The sequence below is a fragment of the Cryptosporidium muris genome, genomic scaffold (assembly GCF_000006515.1).
Source record: "Cryptosporidium muris RN66 scf_1106632373431 genomic scaffold, whole genome shotgun sequence".
In the NCBI taxonomy this organism is placed as follows: Eukaryota; Apicomplexa; class Conoidasida; order Eucoccidiorida; family Cryptosporidiidae; genus Cryptosporidium; species Cryptosporidium muris.
The window spans coordinates 760,256-772,423 of NW_002196573.1; the positions used below are offsets into that span (position 1 = coordinate 760,256).

At 22.5% G+C, this 12,168-nt stretch overlaps 3 protein-coding genes across 3 annotated transcripts, besides 31 other annotated features; all 3 read left to right on the forward strand.

The window, feature by feature from the left end:
- Positions 1–71: 71 nt before the first annotated feature.
- CMU_010290 (transmembrane amino acid transporter protein, putative) lies at positions 72–1,643 on the forward strand (the record flags this gene model as incomplete). Its single annotated transcript, XM_002140850.1, has 1 exon — positions 72–1,643. The coding sequence occupies one exon, from the start codon at positions 72–74 to the stop codon at positions 1,641–1,643; it is 1,572 nt and encodes a 523-aa protein (XP_002140886.1).
- Positions 880–935: a sequence feature (T-rich).
- Positions 1,508–1,550: a sequence feature (AT_rich).
- Positions 1,644–1,682: 39 nt separating the features above from the next.
- Positions 1,683–1,779: a sequence feature (AT_rich).
- Positions 1,780–2,482: 703 nt separating this feature from the next.
- Positions 2,483–4,132, forward strand: CMU_010300 (thymidylate synthase family protein; the record flags this gene model as incomplete). The annotated part of the gene is made up of 1 exon (XM_002140851.1): positions 2,483–4,132. The coding sequence occupies one exon, from the start codon at positions 2,483–2,485 to the stop codon at positions 4,130–4,132; it is 1,650 nt and encodes a 549-aa protein (XP_002140887.1).
- A 40-nt stretch (positions 4,133–4,172) lies between these two features.
- Positions 4,173–4,217: a sequence feature (AT_rich).
- A 239-nt stretch (positions 4,218–4,456) lies between these two features.
- Positions 4,457–4,660: a sequence feature (AT_rich).
- A 60-nt stretch (positions 4,661–4,720) lies between these two features.
- Positions 4,721–4,787: a sequence feature (AT_rich).
- A 52-nt stretch (positions 4,788–4,839) lies between these two features.
- Positions 4,840–4,861: a sequence feature (AT_rich).
- An 80-nt stretch (positions 4,862–4,941) lies between these two features.
- Positions 4,942–5,120: a sequence feature (AT_rich).
- Positions 5,062–6,945, forward strand: CMU_010310 (uncharacterized protein; the record flags this gene model as incomplete). Its single annotated transcript, XM_002140852.1, has 1 exon — positions 5,062–6,945. One exon carries the CDS (start codon positions 5,062–5,064, stop codon positions 6,943–6,945), a length of 1,884 nt encoding a protein of 627 aa, XP_002140888.1.
- Positions 5,808–5,875: a sequence feature (A-rich).
- Positions 6,946–7,068: 123 nt separating the features above from the next.
- Positions 7,069–7,158: a sequence feature (AT_rich).
- A 353-nt stretch (positions 7,159–7,511) lies between these two features.
- Positions 7,512–7,537: a sequence feature (AT_rich).
- A 21-nt stretch (positions 7,538–7,558) lies between these two features.
- Positions 7,559–7,664: a sequence feature (AT_rich).
- Positions 7,665–7,669: 5 nt separating this feature from the next.
- Positions 7,670–7,690: a sequence feature (AT_rich).
- A 132-nt stretch (positions 7,691–7,822) lies between these two features.
- Positions 7,823–7,853: a sequence feature (AT_rich).
- A 20-nt stretch (positions 7,854–7,873) lies between these two features.
- Positions 7,874–7,894: a sequence feature (AT_rich).
- A 79-nt stretch (positions 7,895–7,973) lies between these two features.
- Positions 7,974–8,031: a sequence feature (AT_rich).
- A 148-nt stretch (positions 8,032–8,179) lies between these two features.
- Positions 8,180–8,228: a sequence feature (A-rich).
- A 290-nt stretch (positions 8,229–8,518) lies between these two features.
- Positions 8,519–8,547: a sequence feature (AT_rich).
- A 90-nt stretch (positions 8,548–8,637) lies between these two features.
- Positions 8,638–8,691: a sequence feature (AT_rich).
- Positions 8,692–8,823: 132 nt separating this feature from the next.
- Positions 8,824–8,895: a sequence feature (AT_rich).
- A 70-nt stretch (positions 8,896–8,965) lies between these two features.
- Positions 8,966–9,100: a sequence feature (AT_rich).
- A 244-nt stretch (positions 9,101–9,344) lies between these two features.
- Positions 9,345–9,367: a sequence feature (AT_rich).
- Positions 9,368–9,446: 79 nt separating this feature from the next.
- Positions 9,447–9,514: a sequence feature (AT_rich).
- Positions 9,515–9,647: 133 nt separating this feature from the next.
- Positions 9,648–9,798: a sequence feature (AT_rich).
- Positions 9,799–9,939: 141 nt separating this feature from the next.
- Positions 9,940–10,016: a sequence feature (AT_rich).
- Positions 10,017–10,137: 121 nt separating this feature from the next.
- Positions 10,138–10,405: a sequence feature (AT_rich).
- Positions 10,406–10,496: 91 nt separating this feature from the next.
- Positions 10,497–10,631: a sequence feature (AT_rich).
- Positions 10,632–10,691: 60 nt separating this feature from the next.
- Positions 10,692–10,897: a sequence feature (AT_rich).
- A 42-nt stretch (positions 10,898–10,939) lies between these two features.
- Positions 10,940–11,153: a sequence feature (AT_rich).
- Positions 11,154–11,238: 85 nt separating this feature from the next.
- Positions 11,239–11,312: a sequence feature (AT_rich).
- Positions 11,313–11,400: 88 nt separating this feature from the next.
- Positions 11,401–11,479: a sequence feature (AT_rich).
- The last annotated feature ends 689 nt before the right edge of the window (positions 11,480–12,168 follow it).

Genomic DNA, 12,168 nt, shown 5'->3' on the forward strand with positions numbered 1-12,168 from the left:
TTTGATTAATTAACTTCTAATTACATAGTATTACTGGGTAAATATTTTCTAGATCTCAACCCTATTTCAAAATGTTTAGTAAAGAGCAGATAGAAGATATAAGATGTGATAAAGAATTAGCACAATTTGATGTTAAATCCAAAAAACAAGATATAGAGAGTAAAGTAAAAGTTGTACCACTTAAGGTATCCAAACTTTGGATTCAAATGGGAATAGGTTTTGTGACTATTGTTAAAGCAACAATAGGAACTGGTATATTATTTGCACCCCATGTTATAGTAAAGTCAGGATACGGAATTAGTTTGTGGTTATTAGTTTTCTATTGGTTATTAAATGTTATTTGTACATATTTATTATTTAGGTGTGCAGATATAGTTAATGATACATATCCAATTATAGCCTCTTCAGCATTTGGTATATTAGGTAGGATAGTTGCTGACATATCAATGATTATGACTGAAATATCTTTTTGTGCAGTCACTGTTACATTTGTAACTAAAACAATTCAAGATGTAATTGCAGGGATTCATAATTGTTTACCAGCATATATAAATTATGGAACCGAACTAATTACATTCTTACAATTAATTATTTATATACCTTTAGTATGCTTTGGAAGACTGCAATCTTTGGGACCAGCAACATTTGTAGCAAATATTGCATTATTGATTGGTTTCGTTATTGTGTTTGTATATGCAGTGATATCACTAGTTAGTCATATTCAAAGTGGTCTACTATATTATATACCAACATATACAAACCCAGAAAGTATTGCTAATTTTACGGGAATTGCCGCATTTCTTTGGGTATCAGGTCCTGTTGCACTATCATATTATGTATCTTTAATAGATATCCATGCAAAGAATATATTTGTTTGGATATATTTAGGTTCAGTTTCATTTTCATTTTTATGTACATTATTATTTGTATTTGTAACGGCATATGCATATGGTGAAAACTCACTTTCAACGATCATTTTAAATTTACCTGTTACACCAGTTGCAATAGCTGGACAATTGTTGTATGTGACTTCAGTAATATTGTCATTTCCTTTGATGCTATTTCCAGTAAAAGAAATAGTAACAGAGTACATTAATTTGATTGTCCGAAGAATATACAGATCAAAAATAGTTGAGTTTACTTTTCCTGAAGAACAAGTAAGTGCTAATCCTAGTTTATTTAATGTGAACTCTATAGTATCAACTTCAATTCCTGTTTCTTTGGTTTCTGTTAATACAGACATGTTTAAACCAAAATCTGAGGTCATGTTAAGATGGCCTAGTGGATCTTTATGTATATCAATTAAACAAAATAAATGGCTAGATATTTTAATCAGAATATCTCCTTCACTAGTAATGATACTTGTTAGTATACTTTGTTGTGTATTGGGATATGTACTGATTGATTCTCTTGGAAATTTTGTAAATCTTGTTGGAGGAATATTTTGTGTGCCAATAAGTATTATATTACCAGCTATATTTCATTTAGCCCTATATAGAAGACTTACAAATATTTTGATTATATTAATGGATATTTTTATTATTATTATTGGGCTTTTAACTTCAGCTGTTGTTATTTGGTATTCAATAACAAATTGGAGTACTTCTTCTGAAAATTTATGTGATATTAAAAAGTTTTCATAAGGGAATATTTGAAATACCCTATTTTTATTATTTCGTATCATTTATTTTTAATTTACTTAATATATTCCATTTATATATTTTTGAAATTATTATCTATCATACTTATATAATTTATTAATTAAATATATCTTATATTCAGAATATCTTTATATAATGAGACAAAGATTGATCATATCTCACTACCTGACTTTAGATTGGGATATCTCTTACGCTGAACAAATCAATGATTTCTAGCCAAATTTTATCCAATTAATGTATTTTACTAATCATCAGACAAAAAAAAAGATATTTCACTTTTTAGTATTATAGAATTCTGATTGATTTTAACTTTATATAGGCTGGAAATATAATTCAGAACTGAATGAAATGTTCTTATTTTTAAATACTTATAATTCCAAGTTATAATCCTTAGAATTACTTATTTAGTGTGCTGATTTGTTCATTTTATTAAGTATATTATTTCTCTTTAAATTAATAAATACTAGAAAGTGAATTTAACTAGGGAGAATTCTTCACATTTCTTGTCAATGATTTCTGATTATTAATTTGTAAATGGAGTATTAACTACTTTTATTTTACTGTAATACTTAATCATTGTTGTAAACCTTTTATTGGTTATACTTTATTTCACTCCTTTTTTCCTTACTTTTTATCTTTATTTTCTTTTTCTTAAATATCTGGGTGGAGAATGTGGATTACATGAGGTTGTATGCATTTGAATGTCAGAGTATTGGTGCGGTGACATTACCCCACATAAATTAATAATAACCCCTCTAGAAATATAAATTTAATAGATATTTTGAATATTAACCAAATTCATCTTTATTATTATATATCTAATGAATAACACAAAATTAGAATTAGTTTCAGAGGATTCCGAAGACTTGAAACTTCAAAAACCAGTAATTATAATAGTAGCAGCGTCTACAAAAGAAAAAGGTATTGGGAAGGGAAATAATCTTCCATGGTCCATAAAGGAAGACTTAAAGTTTTTCCGTGAAATTACTTGTAGTACAATTGAACAGAGTCAAGATGATAAGGAAAATACTAAGATAGAAAAAGTTAATGCAATAATTTTAGGACGTAAAACATGGGATTCAATGAAAAGAATACCCCTAAAAAATCGTAAAGTAATTGTTTTATCAAGGACATTACAAAGATGTGATAATAAAAATGATTCGGGTGTATCTATTGTAAAATCATTAGATGAAGCAATTAATTTATGTAATAATGATATATCAATTCACAAGATCGTAATATGTGGTGGGGAATCTATATATCGTGAATGTATTGAAAAAAATATTGTTGAAACAATCTATTTAACAAGAGTATCTACTTCAAAAAAAGAATTTGATACATATTTTCCAAATATTCCAGAGAGTTTCGTGCCAATTTTAATGTCTCAAACATTCTGTTGTAATGATATTTCATATGATTTTATGATATATGAGAACGAAATTCTTAAACCAATAAAAAGAAATATAAGAAACACATCATGTGAATCTGAAGTAATTATACCTTTTGAAAATGTTCTAGATAAGATATTTGGAGAAAGAAAAATTAGTTTAAGGAATAAAGTCCCAAAAGATGACATTATTTCATATCCTTCTATAATAATTCGAGATCATCCTGAATTTCAATATTTGGATATGTTATCGAATGTATTACAAAATGGACACTATAGAGAAAATAGAACTGGTATTAATACATATTCAATATTTGGAGCATCAATGCGATTCGATTTACGTGAATCATTTCCCTTATTAACTACTAAAAATGTGGCATTGAGAATAATTTTTGAGGAATTAATGTGGTTTATAAAAGGTGATACAAATGGTAATCACTTGTTAGATAAAAAAGTATTTATTTGGGCTGGTAATGGATCAAAAGAGTATTTGAATAAAGTTGGTTTAGGCTATCGAGAAGAGAATGACTTGGGTCCAATATATGGTTTTCAATGGAGACATTTTAATGCAGAATATAAAACAATGCATGATAATTATAATGGGCAAGGAGTAGATCAATTAGCAAATTTAATTGAATCACTTAAGAAAAATCCTTATGATAGAAGGCATATCTTATCTGCATGGAATCCATCTGCAGTGAAATATATGGCATTACCACCTTGTCATATATTATCTCAATTTTATGTTGATAATAATAATAGATTAAGTTGCTCATTATATCAGAGAAGTTGTGACTTAGGTTTAGGATGTCCATTTAATATTGCATCTTATTCATTATTATGTGTTATGATTGCTCATATATGTGGATATGAACCTGGAGAATTTATACATTTTATTGGTGATGTTCATATTTATGAAAATCATGTTGAGCAATTAAAACAGCAAATAAAACGTCTACCTAGACCATTTCCACAATTAAGATTGAAACGTAAAGTAGATAAAGTGGAAGATTTTATATGGGAAGATATTGAAATCATTGGTTATTATCCTCATCCAACCATTAGAATGGAAATGGCAGTCTAAATAAGGTATGCTTTTGTAAAAGCTATCCTAATTGTATTACTTAATTATTGTTTATAATATTATATAATTGATATTTTTAAATTTTCTTGATGTTGTATTAATATTAGTCTATTTGTTTCAAATCCTAAGTAGCATCCTACTAAAAGAATAACTATTTAACAAAAAAAAGCTACAAATCAAATAAGATACCATTAATATAGTGATTATATTAACTATAATGTCAATAAGTCTTTAAATTAATTTCATAGTTACTTAATAATATATCATTATATTGTCTGCAGTTACTTGTAAAAAGTGTTCTAATTCAAATTCCACTTATTTCAGTATTTAAATATATATATAGTTTTATATACAGGAAATTATTATATTTGAATAATAAAACTTACAGTATATTTTATTACTACAGATAATATAATTAATATAATATTAAGATTACAATTATAAAATTTATATATTCTCTATTTTAATTTAAAACTAATTTTTTCTTTATATTTACTGTTATTATAATTCATTTCTATATTAATATATGCAAAAATTTTTGTTTATTATCGAAATATATGTATCATAATTTATACTGTTTCTCTGACCTATATATATTTTATTTTTTATTAATAAAAATCTCGATTAATTAAAATACTTTATATATATATATTATCAGATATGTTGTAAATGAATAAAAAAAAAAGTGAATATTACTGATTTCCCACTTAATTTTATATTTTTTTTTATCACGATAATACTGTGACATAAAAATATTTAGATCTAATAATAAACACGGCTCATATAATTTAGTATGGAATAAGTAACTCAAATATTATTTAACTTATTTAACTTATATATATATTATAGAAAAGGGAATATTTTAATATTGTATTAATATAATAAAAAAAAACTTTTTTTTACTAAAAAGTTAAAAATATTAGTTTTAAATGGTATGTAAATATATTTGTTTATTTATATATTTTATTATAATTTTTGATATTTATTACTCTTCTGGAGAAAGTCTGGCTGAACAACGTGAAACTGTGTTAGATTGGATTCGTTTTATTATAAATGTGGACAATTCAATTAATTTATTTTCGAGAGACATGGTCGCTGTTGATCCTGAAGAAGAAAGTGATAAGGAAGTAATAGATAAAATGTTAGAATGTGTTAATGAAATATATAGTCATTTTGATTATTTTAAAGCAACTTTTCAGAATTTTGGATTTAATTTGAGTATAAACACAATGTATAAGGATCAAATGTCCGTAACTCAATATAAAGATACAATTAGTAATATTAGAGATGGAAAAGATAATGGTTATATACATAAAGAAGATTGTTTGAATAGGTTGAAAAATATAAGGGCTGAAGTGACTCATATACAAATGTTCATAAATGATAACAGATATAGGCCAATCAAAAGAATACTTCAATATTTTATTATATTTCTAGAGTGCAATTATATTTTAGTTAAAAATTTATCTGAGAAAATAGAAGAAGCAATTAAAGCAAGAAATAGTTTAGATGTAAAATCCAAGTTAATAAGTAAAGGTACACAGAGTTCTGATAAAAGTAGAAGGGTAAGATCAAATATGAGCAAAGAGGAATATAAGAAAAACCAAGAAGAAGTTAATAAACTAATGTCTCAATTTAATTTGGCTGAAGGTGAAATGCATAGTGATGGTTCAGTAAGAAGAAAAAAAGGTAAGAAAGAAAAGAAAAAAGAAAAGAGAAAAGAAAAGAAAAAAGAAAAGAAAAAAGATAACCAAAGGAATAGTGATCATGATAATAGTGAAGAAGACGAATCGGATTATTTATATACTGAAAATAAGACTAGTAACATAGCTATTCATAGTAAAGATAATAAAGAAAGCGGTGTTCATAGTTATAGTGAACTTGGTGCAACAGGTTTTGATCCAAGTTATAATAAAAGAGGTGGTGATCATACTGATAGTGAACTTGGTGCAACAGGTTTTGATCCAAGTTATAATAAAAGAAGTGGTGATCATACTGATAGTGAACTTGGTGCAACAGGTTTTGATCCAAGTTATAATAAAAGAGGTGGTGATCATACTGATAGTGAACTTGGTGCAACAGGTTTTGATCCAAGTTATAATAAAAGAAGTGGTGATCATACTGATAGTGAACTTGGTGCAACAGGTTTTGATCCAAGTTATAATAAAAGAGGTGGTGATCATACTGATAGTGAACTTGGTGCAACAGGTTTTGATCCAAGTTATAATAAAAGAAGTGGTGATCATACTGATAGTGAACTTGGTGCAACAGGTTTTGATCCAAGTTATAATAAAAGAGGTGGTGATCATACTGATAGTGAACTTGGTGCAACAGGTTTTGATCCAAGTTATAATAAAAGAGGTGGTGATCATACTGATAGTGAACTTGGTGCAACAGGTTTTGATCCAAGTTATAGAAGAAGTATTCAAAGTTCTGTTACTACAGCTCCGCAACAAGATGTCAATTTACTATTTAATAAACAGAAATTAGAAGTAGAAAAAAGAAAAAGAAGAGAAGAAAGAAATACCATTATTTATGAAAAAAAAATGGAAATAAAAAAATATGAAGAACTTATTGTGATTTTAGAAGAAGAAATTGAAGAGATTATTGTTAAGAAATTAGCAGAAATCGAACGATGTAAAAAGTACATTATGTCTTTAAAAAAAGAAATTAAAACAATTAAACTTGAATTTTTTGATTTATATGGAATAGGTGATGATATTGATTTGTACAGAGGTGAAGATGACTCTACGGAAGAGAGTGATAAAGAAGAAAAGAGTATAAAATATGTGTATCCAGCTGTTTATGTATAAATCCAATAAAGTTAATATTAGGATTAATAGCAATAATATTACCAAATTGAAATAACTAATATAAAGAATGATATTTTATTATATATAGTAAAAATACTTTCGGGTTATATTTTTGAAACTTTGATTATATATACAAAATTAAATATAATTTAAATAATTTTAAAATATGTAGATAATAAAAATGAATTTTATGTTTAGTTTTATTTTATTAATGGTAATATATATATGCTTCACTAAATTTAACAGTAATTATTTTTTTTTATGAGAGATTTTCTATTGTGAAAAGTTTTTCTTTAGTTATTCGTATTCATTGATTATAAAGGGCTAATACTTTGAAATACTGTTCATACAGGACAAATTAAAAAGCAATTTTATGAAAATTAGTTATTAAATATAGAAGTTTATTATAATAAATGTAGCTTTTTTCATTAAAGTTTAATATTTATATTTGCAGGATAAATGCATCTTTTATAAAAAATCCGAAAATGAATATTTAAAAAAGTATCCATAAAAGTAAATATATAGAGTTAATCTTAATCTACAGTTTTATTTCATTTAAAGGTAAGAAAAAATTTTATATATTAATTATATTGGGTTTCAAAAAAACTTTCACTTTAATATTTCTTTATAAATAAAATTATATATGATTCAATTTACAATAATATATAGATATTTGTTAAATAATAATAGATATTAGAGTAAAAAACTTATTATTATTAGCCTCAATATTTTATTTTTTATATATCAACTATCTACTACAAGGAAAATATAAATTACTAATGACTAATCCTTGTAACTTAAAAGAACTCAAAAGTAATATAGTTGAGTTTAAAATTATTTTTATTGAATGCACTAATTTTTACTTAGTTTGTAATCCTATTAAAAATATTCTAATTAATATATAAAATCTTCTTTCAACACAATAAACTAAAAATTAAAAAAAAAAAAAGTGGTTAAGTACACTTGAATTGGATTTAGCTAGCGTAAATTAAAGAATACCTATTAGTAATCTCAAAAAGTATGTAAACTATTATTTAGTTAATAAAAAAAGTTTATTTTAAAATAATTTTGAATATTAATAAATATCTAAAATCTTTAGAAAAGTCTCATACTTAAAAATATTTAAAATACTTGATATAGAAGAGAAATTTGAAAAATAATAATTTGTAAGTAATTCATTGATATACTTAATTTTAAAATTACATATCAAATGCGAAACAGAAAAATTGATCCTATATAATAAATAGATCATAAAAAAATAAAATAAAATAAAAATAAAAAAATTTATATTATTGTCACTAATTTATATTAATATGCATTCTGGAAAGTCATATAGATACGGATAGTAAAATCATATAAAATCATATAAAATCATTTACTGGGTCTTTAAAAACTATTGTTTTTGCTGTAATTAATTAACTAGTTTCAATAAAATCTAAGAATAAAGGTAATTTAAGATTTGATTAAAGTTGATATAAATAATTTCACATTTCAGATAAATTTACCACATTACAATGATATATCTTCGTATTTTAATCAATAGTAATTTAGATTGTTATTAAAAAGATTGAAGTTAATTATTTAAATAAATAAAGATTTTAACAACTCTAATTCATTGATAATATCATTCTTAAAAGGTTCTTAAATGTACATGTCAAATTATTTATGAATTTATTGTCTTGTTAGTACTACAAATATTAATTTATAATTTACATAAGCAAAAATAATAATTTAAATAAAATAAAACAACTTGATATTTTTACACAAATTAATAATGTGTTTCTTTTGGATCTACTTATTTTAGTATTTATAGTCTAAATAGGATAATATTTGGAATTTCCCATGAAGCTATAAAAAATGATAATATTTTGGATTCAGTAATTAATTAATTTATTTCATTAGTAAAGATTTATTAAAGCTTATAGAATAAATTATTAATATTAAAATTAAGTTTGGTTATACAAAATCTTCGAAAATAATAATCTTTTTTTCTTAATTCTAATACCAACAAGATTCAAACTATTATATTATATATAATTATATAAGTTTATTTATATTTATTTGAGATATTTTATCTTTAATTGTAAAGGTATTATTATTGTAAGTTAAAACAATTTTGTTAATATTAAGAATCTTTTTTATAAGATTATTTTATCAAGTTCAAATATCAAACTATTTAGTATACTTAATTAATTTCTTTTTTTTAACAGAAATATAAGTATAGGGAATAAAAAAATATATTTGAGTAATAGAATCAACATAAAGATTCACAAATATAACATATTTTGTAATTTAGGGTTAAGTCTAAAAGCTCAAATAGCAAATATTAAGTCATATATAAAACTTCAGGAGTAGATAATAGTCATTTAAATTATCAATAAAACTATGTATTATCTTAGTTTAAAATAATTTTTATATTTAAGCTATTTTAATGTGTTTACATAATTAATTATACATCTGAAAATATGAAATAATTGGAAAATGTTGATATAAAATCGAACTTTTATTAATTTAAACAATAAGAATCATTATTTAAAAAGAATATCTATTTTAACTATTAATAATATTAGGGAAGAATATTTTAGTATTTAAAATTTTGCATTAGGTAATGTGAAGCCTATATTAACTTAGTATTTGAATTATTTTTTTTATTAAGACTAAGTTTTTTCTAATAAAAATAACAATAAATGTATTCATGTAGCTAATAATATATAGTAACTTTTGAAATTTTTGAAAAAATATTGAACTTTAATTTTTATTTTATCTTTTTCAAATATAAACTATATTTTTATTATATTAAAAGTATTAAATTAAATCTTTACTAATAAATTTTTTTTTTTTTTTTATAATTTTCAGTTAAAATTAGAATTATACAAAATTGTTTGTAATAAAGAAATGGTGATTGTATTATCTATCTTACATAACCCCAAAAATGATCTAGTTAATAAATGATTAAATTCCTTATTTTGTTTATATAAAGTCACATATGTTAAGATATTATATAATTAACTTTTATATTTTAATTCTAATTAGTTTTTATTATATAAAAAAATATTTATATATTTATTTTAGGTTCTAAATTCATTTATTGAACTCATAACACAAATATACTCAATTTTAAAGCTGGTATAGATAATATCGGGAATTCTAACAAAATTAATGGTAACAAATATAGTAATTTACCTCCACCTCAATATAATAATAGAAATTGATAATTAATTATTATTGAATATAAAATCCTTTAACACTTTTCTTTTTTAGATTTAAAAAAAAGTAAATATATAATATATATTTAAGTATATTAAATACCAATATAAAAAAATTTAAGACTAATTGATATTTTGTTACATTAATTAAAAAAAAATAAAAACTATTTAAATAATTTCTATTTATAACATAATAGAAAGAAGTATTTATATTTATTTTATAGCTATAAATATATTCAAATAATATTTAATTTGCTATTAGAATGTATGTATTTCAATTAAGTAAATATTCGTTTTTATTTCAATATAAAATAAGGTTATAAATTAATTTGTTAGGTGTAAATCTTTATATAAATATATTTTTAATATTATAAAATTTTAGTAAACTTTATTTTATTTAGATAAATGATATTATAATCAATATCATAGTAATTATAGTTATTTTAAAAGTAAATTGGTATTTTTATATATTAATATTTACACAAGTCTTCCTCTTCTTTAAAAAAGTGTATACATTAATTAAAATTTGTTCATATTTCCAATATATTGAATATTAATTTATAAGTTCTTTTTATTCTAAAAGACTATATATAAATAAACATAGTATATCTTATCTAATTGTTTTGATTTTATAAATAAATCAATGTTATTAATAATCTTATTAATTTAATAATATTTAAGATAAAATTTAAATACTAAATAATGACAACAGTTAATATATTCTAAAATTATAATAAATTATTATTGGTAATATTTTCGTGAATTCTTTTTTAAATGATCTAGTCTAGTTTTATTATTAAAGATATATTAAATAATTATATAATTATAATTCTCGAATATTCTATTAAATACTTTTTTACTAATTTATTAGTTTAAAATAATTAAATCAAAGATTTACTTTTTTATTGTATCATTCTCATAAATATTTTATTTATGTATTATTGTTTATATATAAAAATAGTATAAAAAAAATTTAAATTAATATAATTTATTGAATATTTTGAATGCTATATTTACTTTTATCAGTATTAAATTAAATTAACTGTAAAAAAGTAGTATTGTTGAACAGGTTTTATAACAAATAGTGAATAAAAACAATAAAATATATAAAGATTATATAATTTTAAATCAATTCAAGTTTTAAAGAATAATAATTAAAAAGAAACTCACCATATTGTGATATTAAATTTATAAATGATATATATTCTCAAATAGAAATAAAATTGAAATAATAGTGACTTTTGAACAGTTATAAATATAATTTATTTTATGAATAACATTGATAACCATTTATAAAATCTCTTAAAATAACTTTTATTATATATTTTCATGTGAATATTTCTATATCATTGTTAATATAAGGCAACACTATCAAAATTATGATAAGAGAGCTGATCATAATCACAGTTCTCAGTAATGTAAGTGGCAAATAGTGAATATCTGTGACAGAATCCTCAAACAATGAAAATATAAATGTTCAAAACAATAATGTTAATATATGATACATAAAAATAAAAGTCGACAGTTTCAGAAAGTTAGAAAATGGGTATAATACATTAATTAGTAATATGTAAAATCAAAGCATCAACACTTCTCTACAAATCAAATAAGTTCACAATATACCAAACAAAAATGAGATAGAACACAAACAGTTGTGAGTGACCAATCAGCTATTCAGGAAATGAAAGACTAAGATTTACTTTGTAGTTGCAATCTCCACAGCTCGACTTCAATGCACTTTGGACTCCATTTATAATGTTTTGAGTCTTTGAGAATGTATTTAATCTATCTTTGAGGAAAAGGATAAGATCATTAAGGTTACTACTGTATATAACCTTATAACCCCAAGGACTATTATCTAGAATTTGATAATCATGATATGTTAGGATACCAGATTCAATAAAGAACACAGGATTTCTTGTGAAGGTCTTTTGAGTAATAGTAGAGGAATGGTATTCATATTTGAAACCTTGTGGAACAATTATACCCAAATATCCTGTAGTAACCTCTGAGAAAT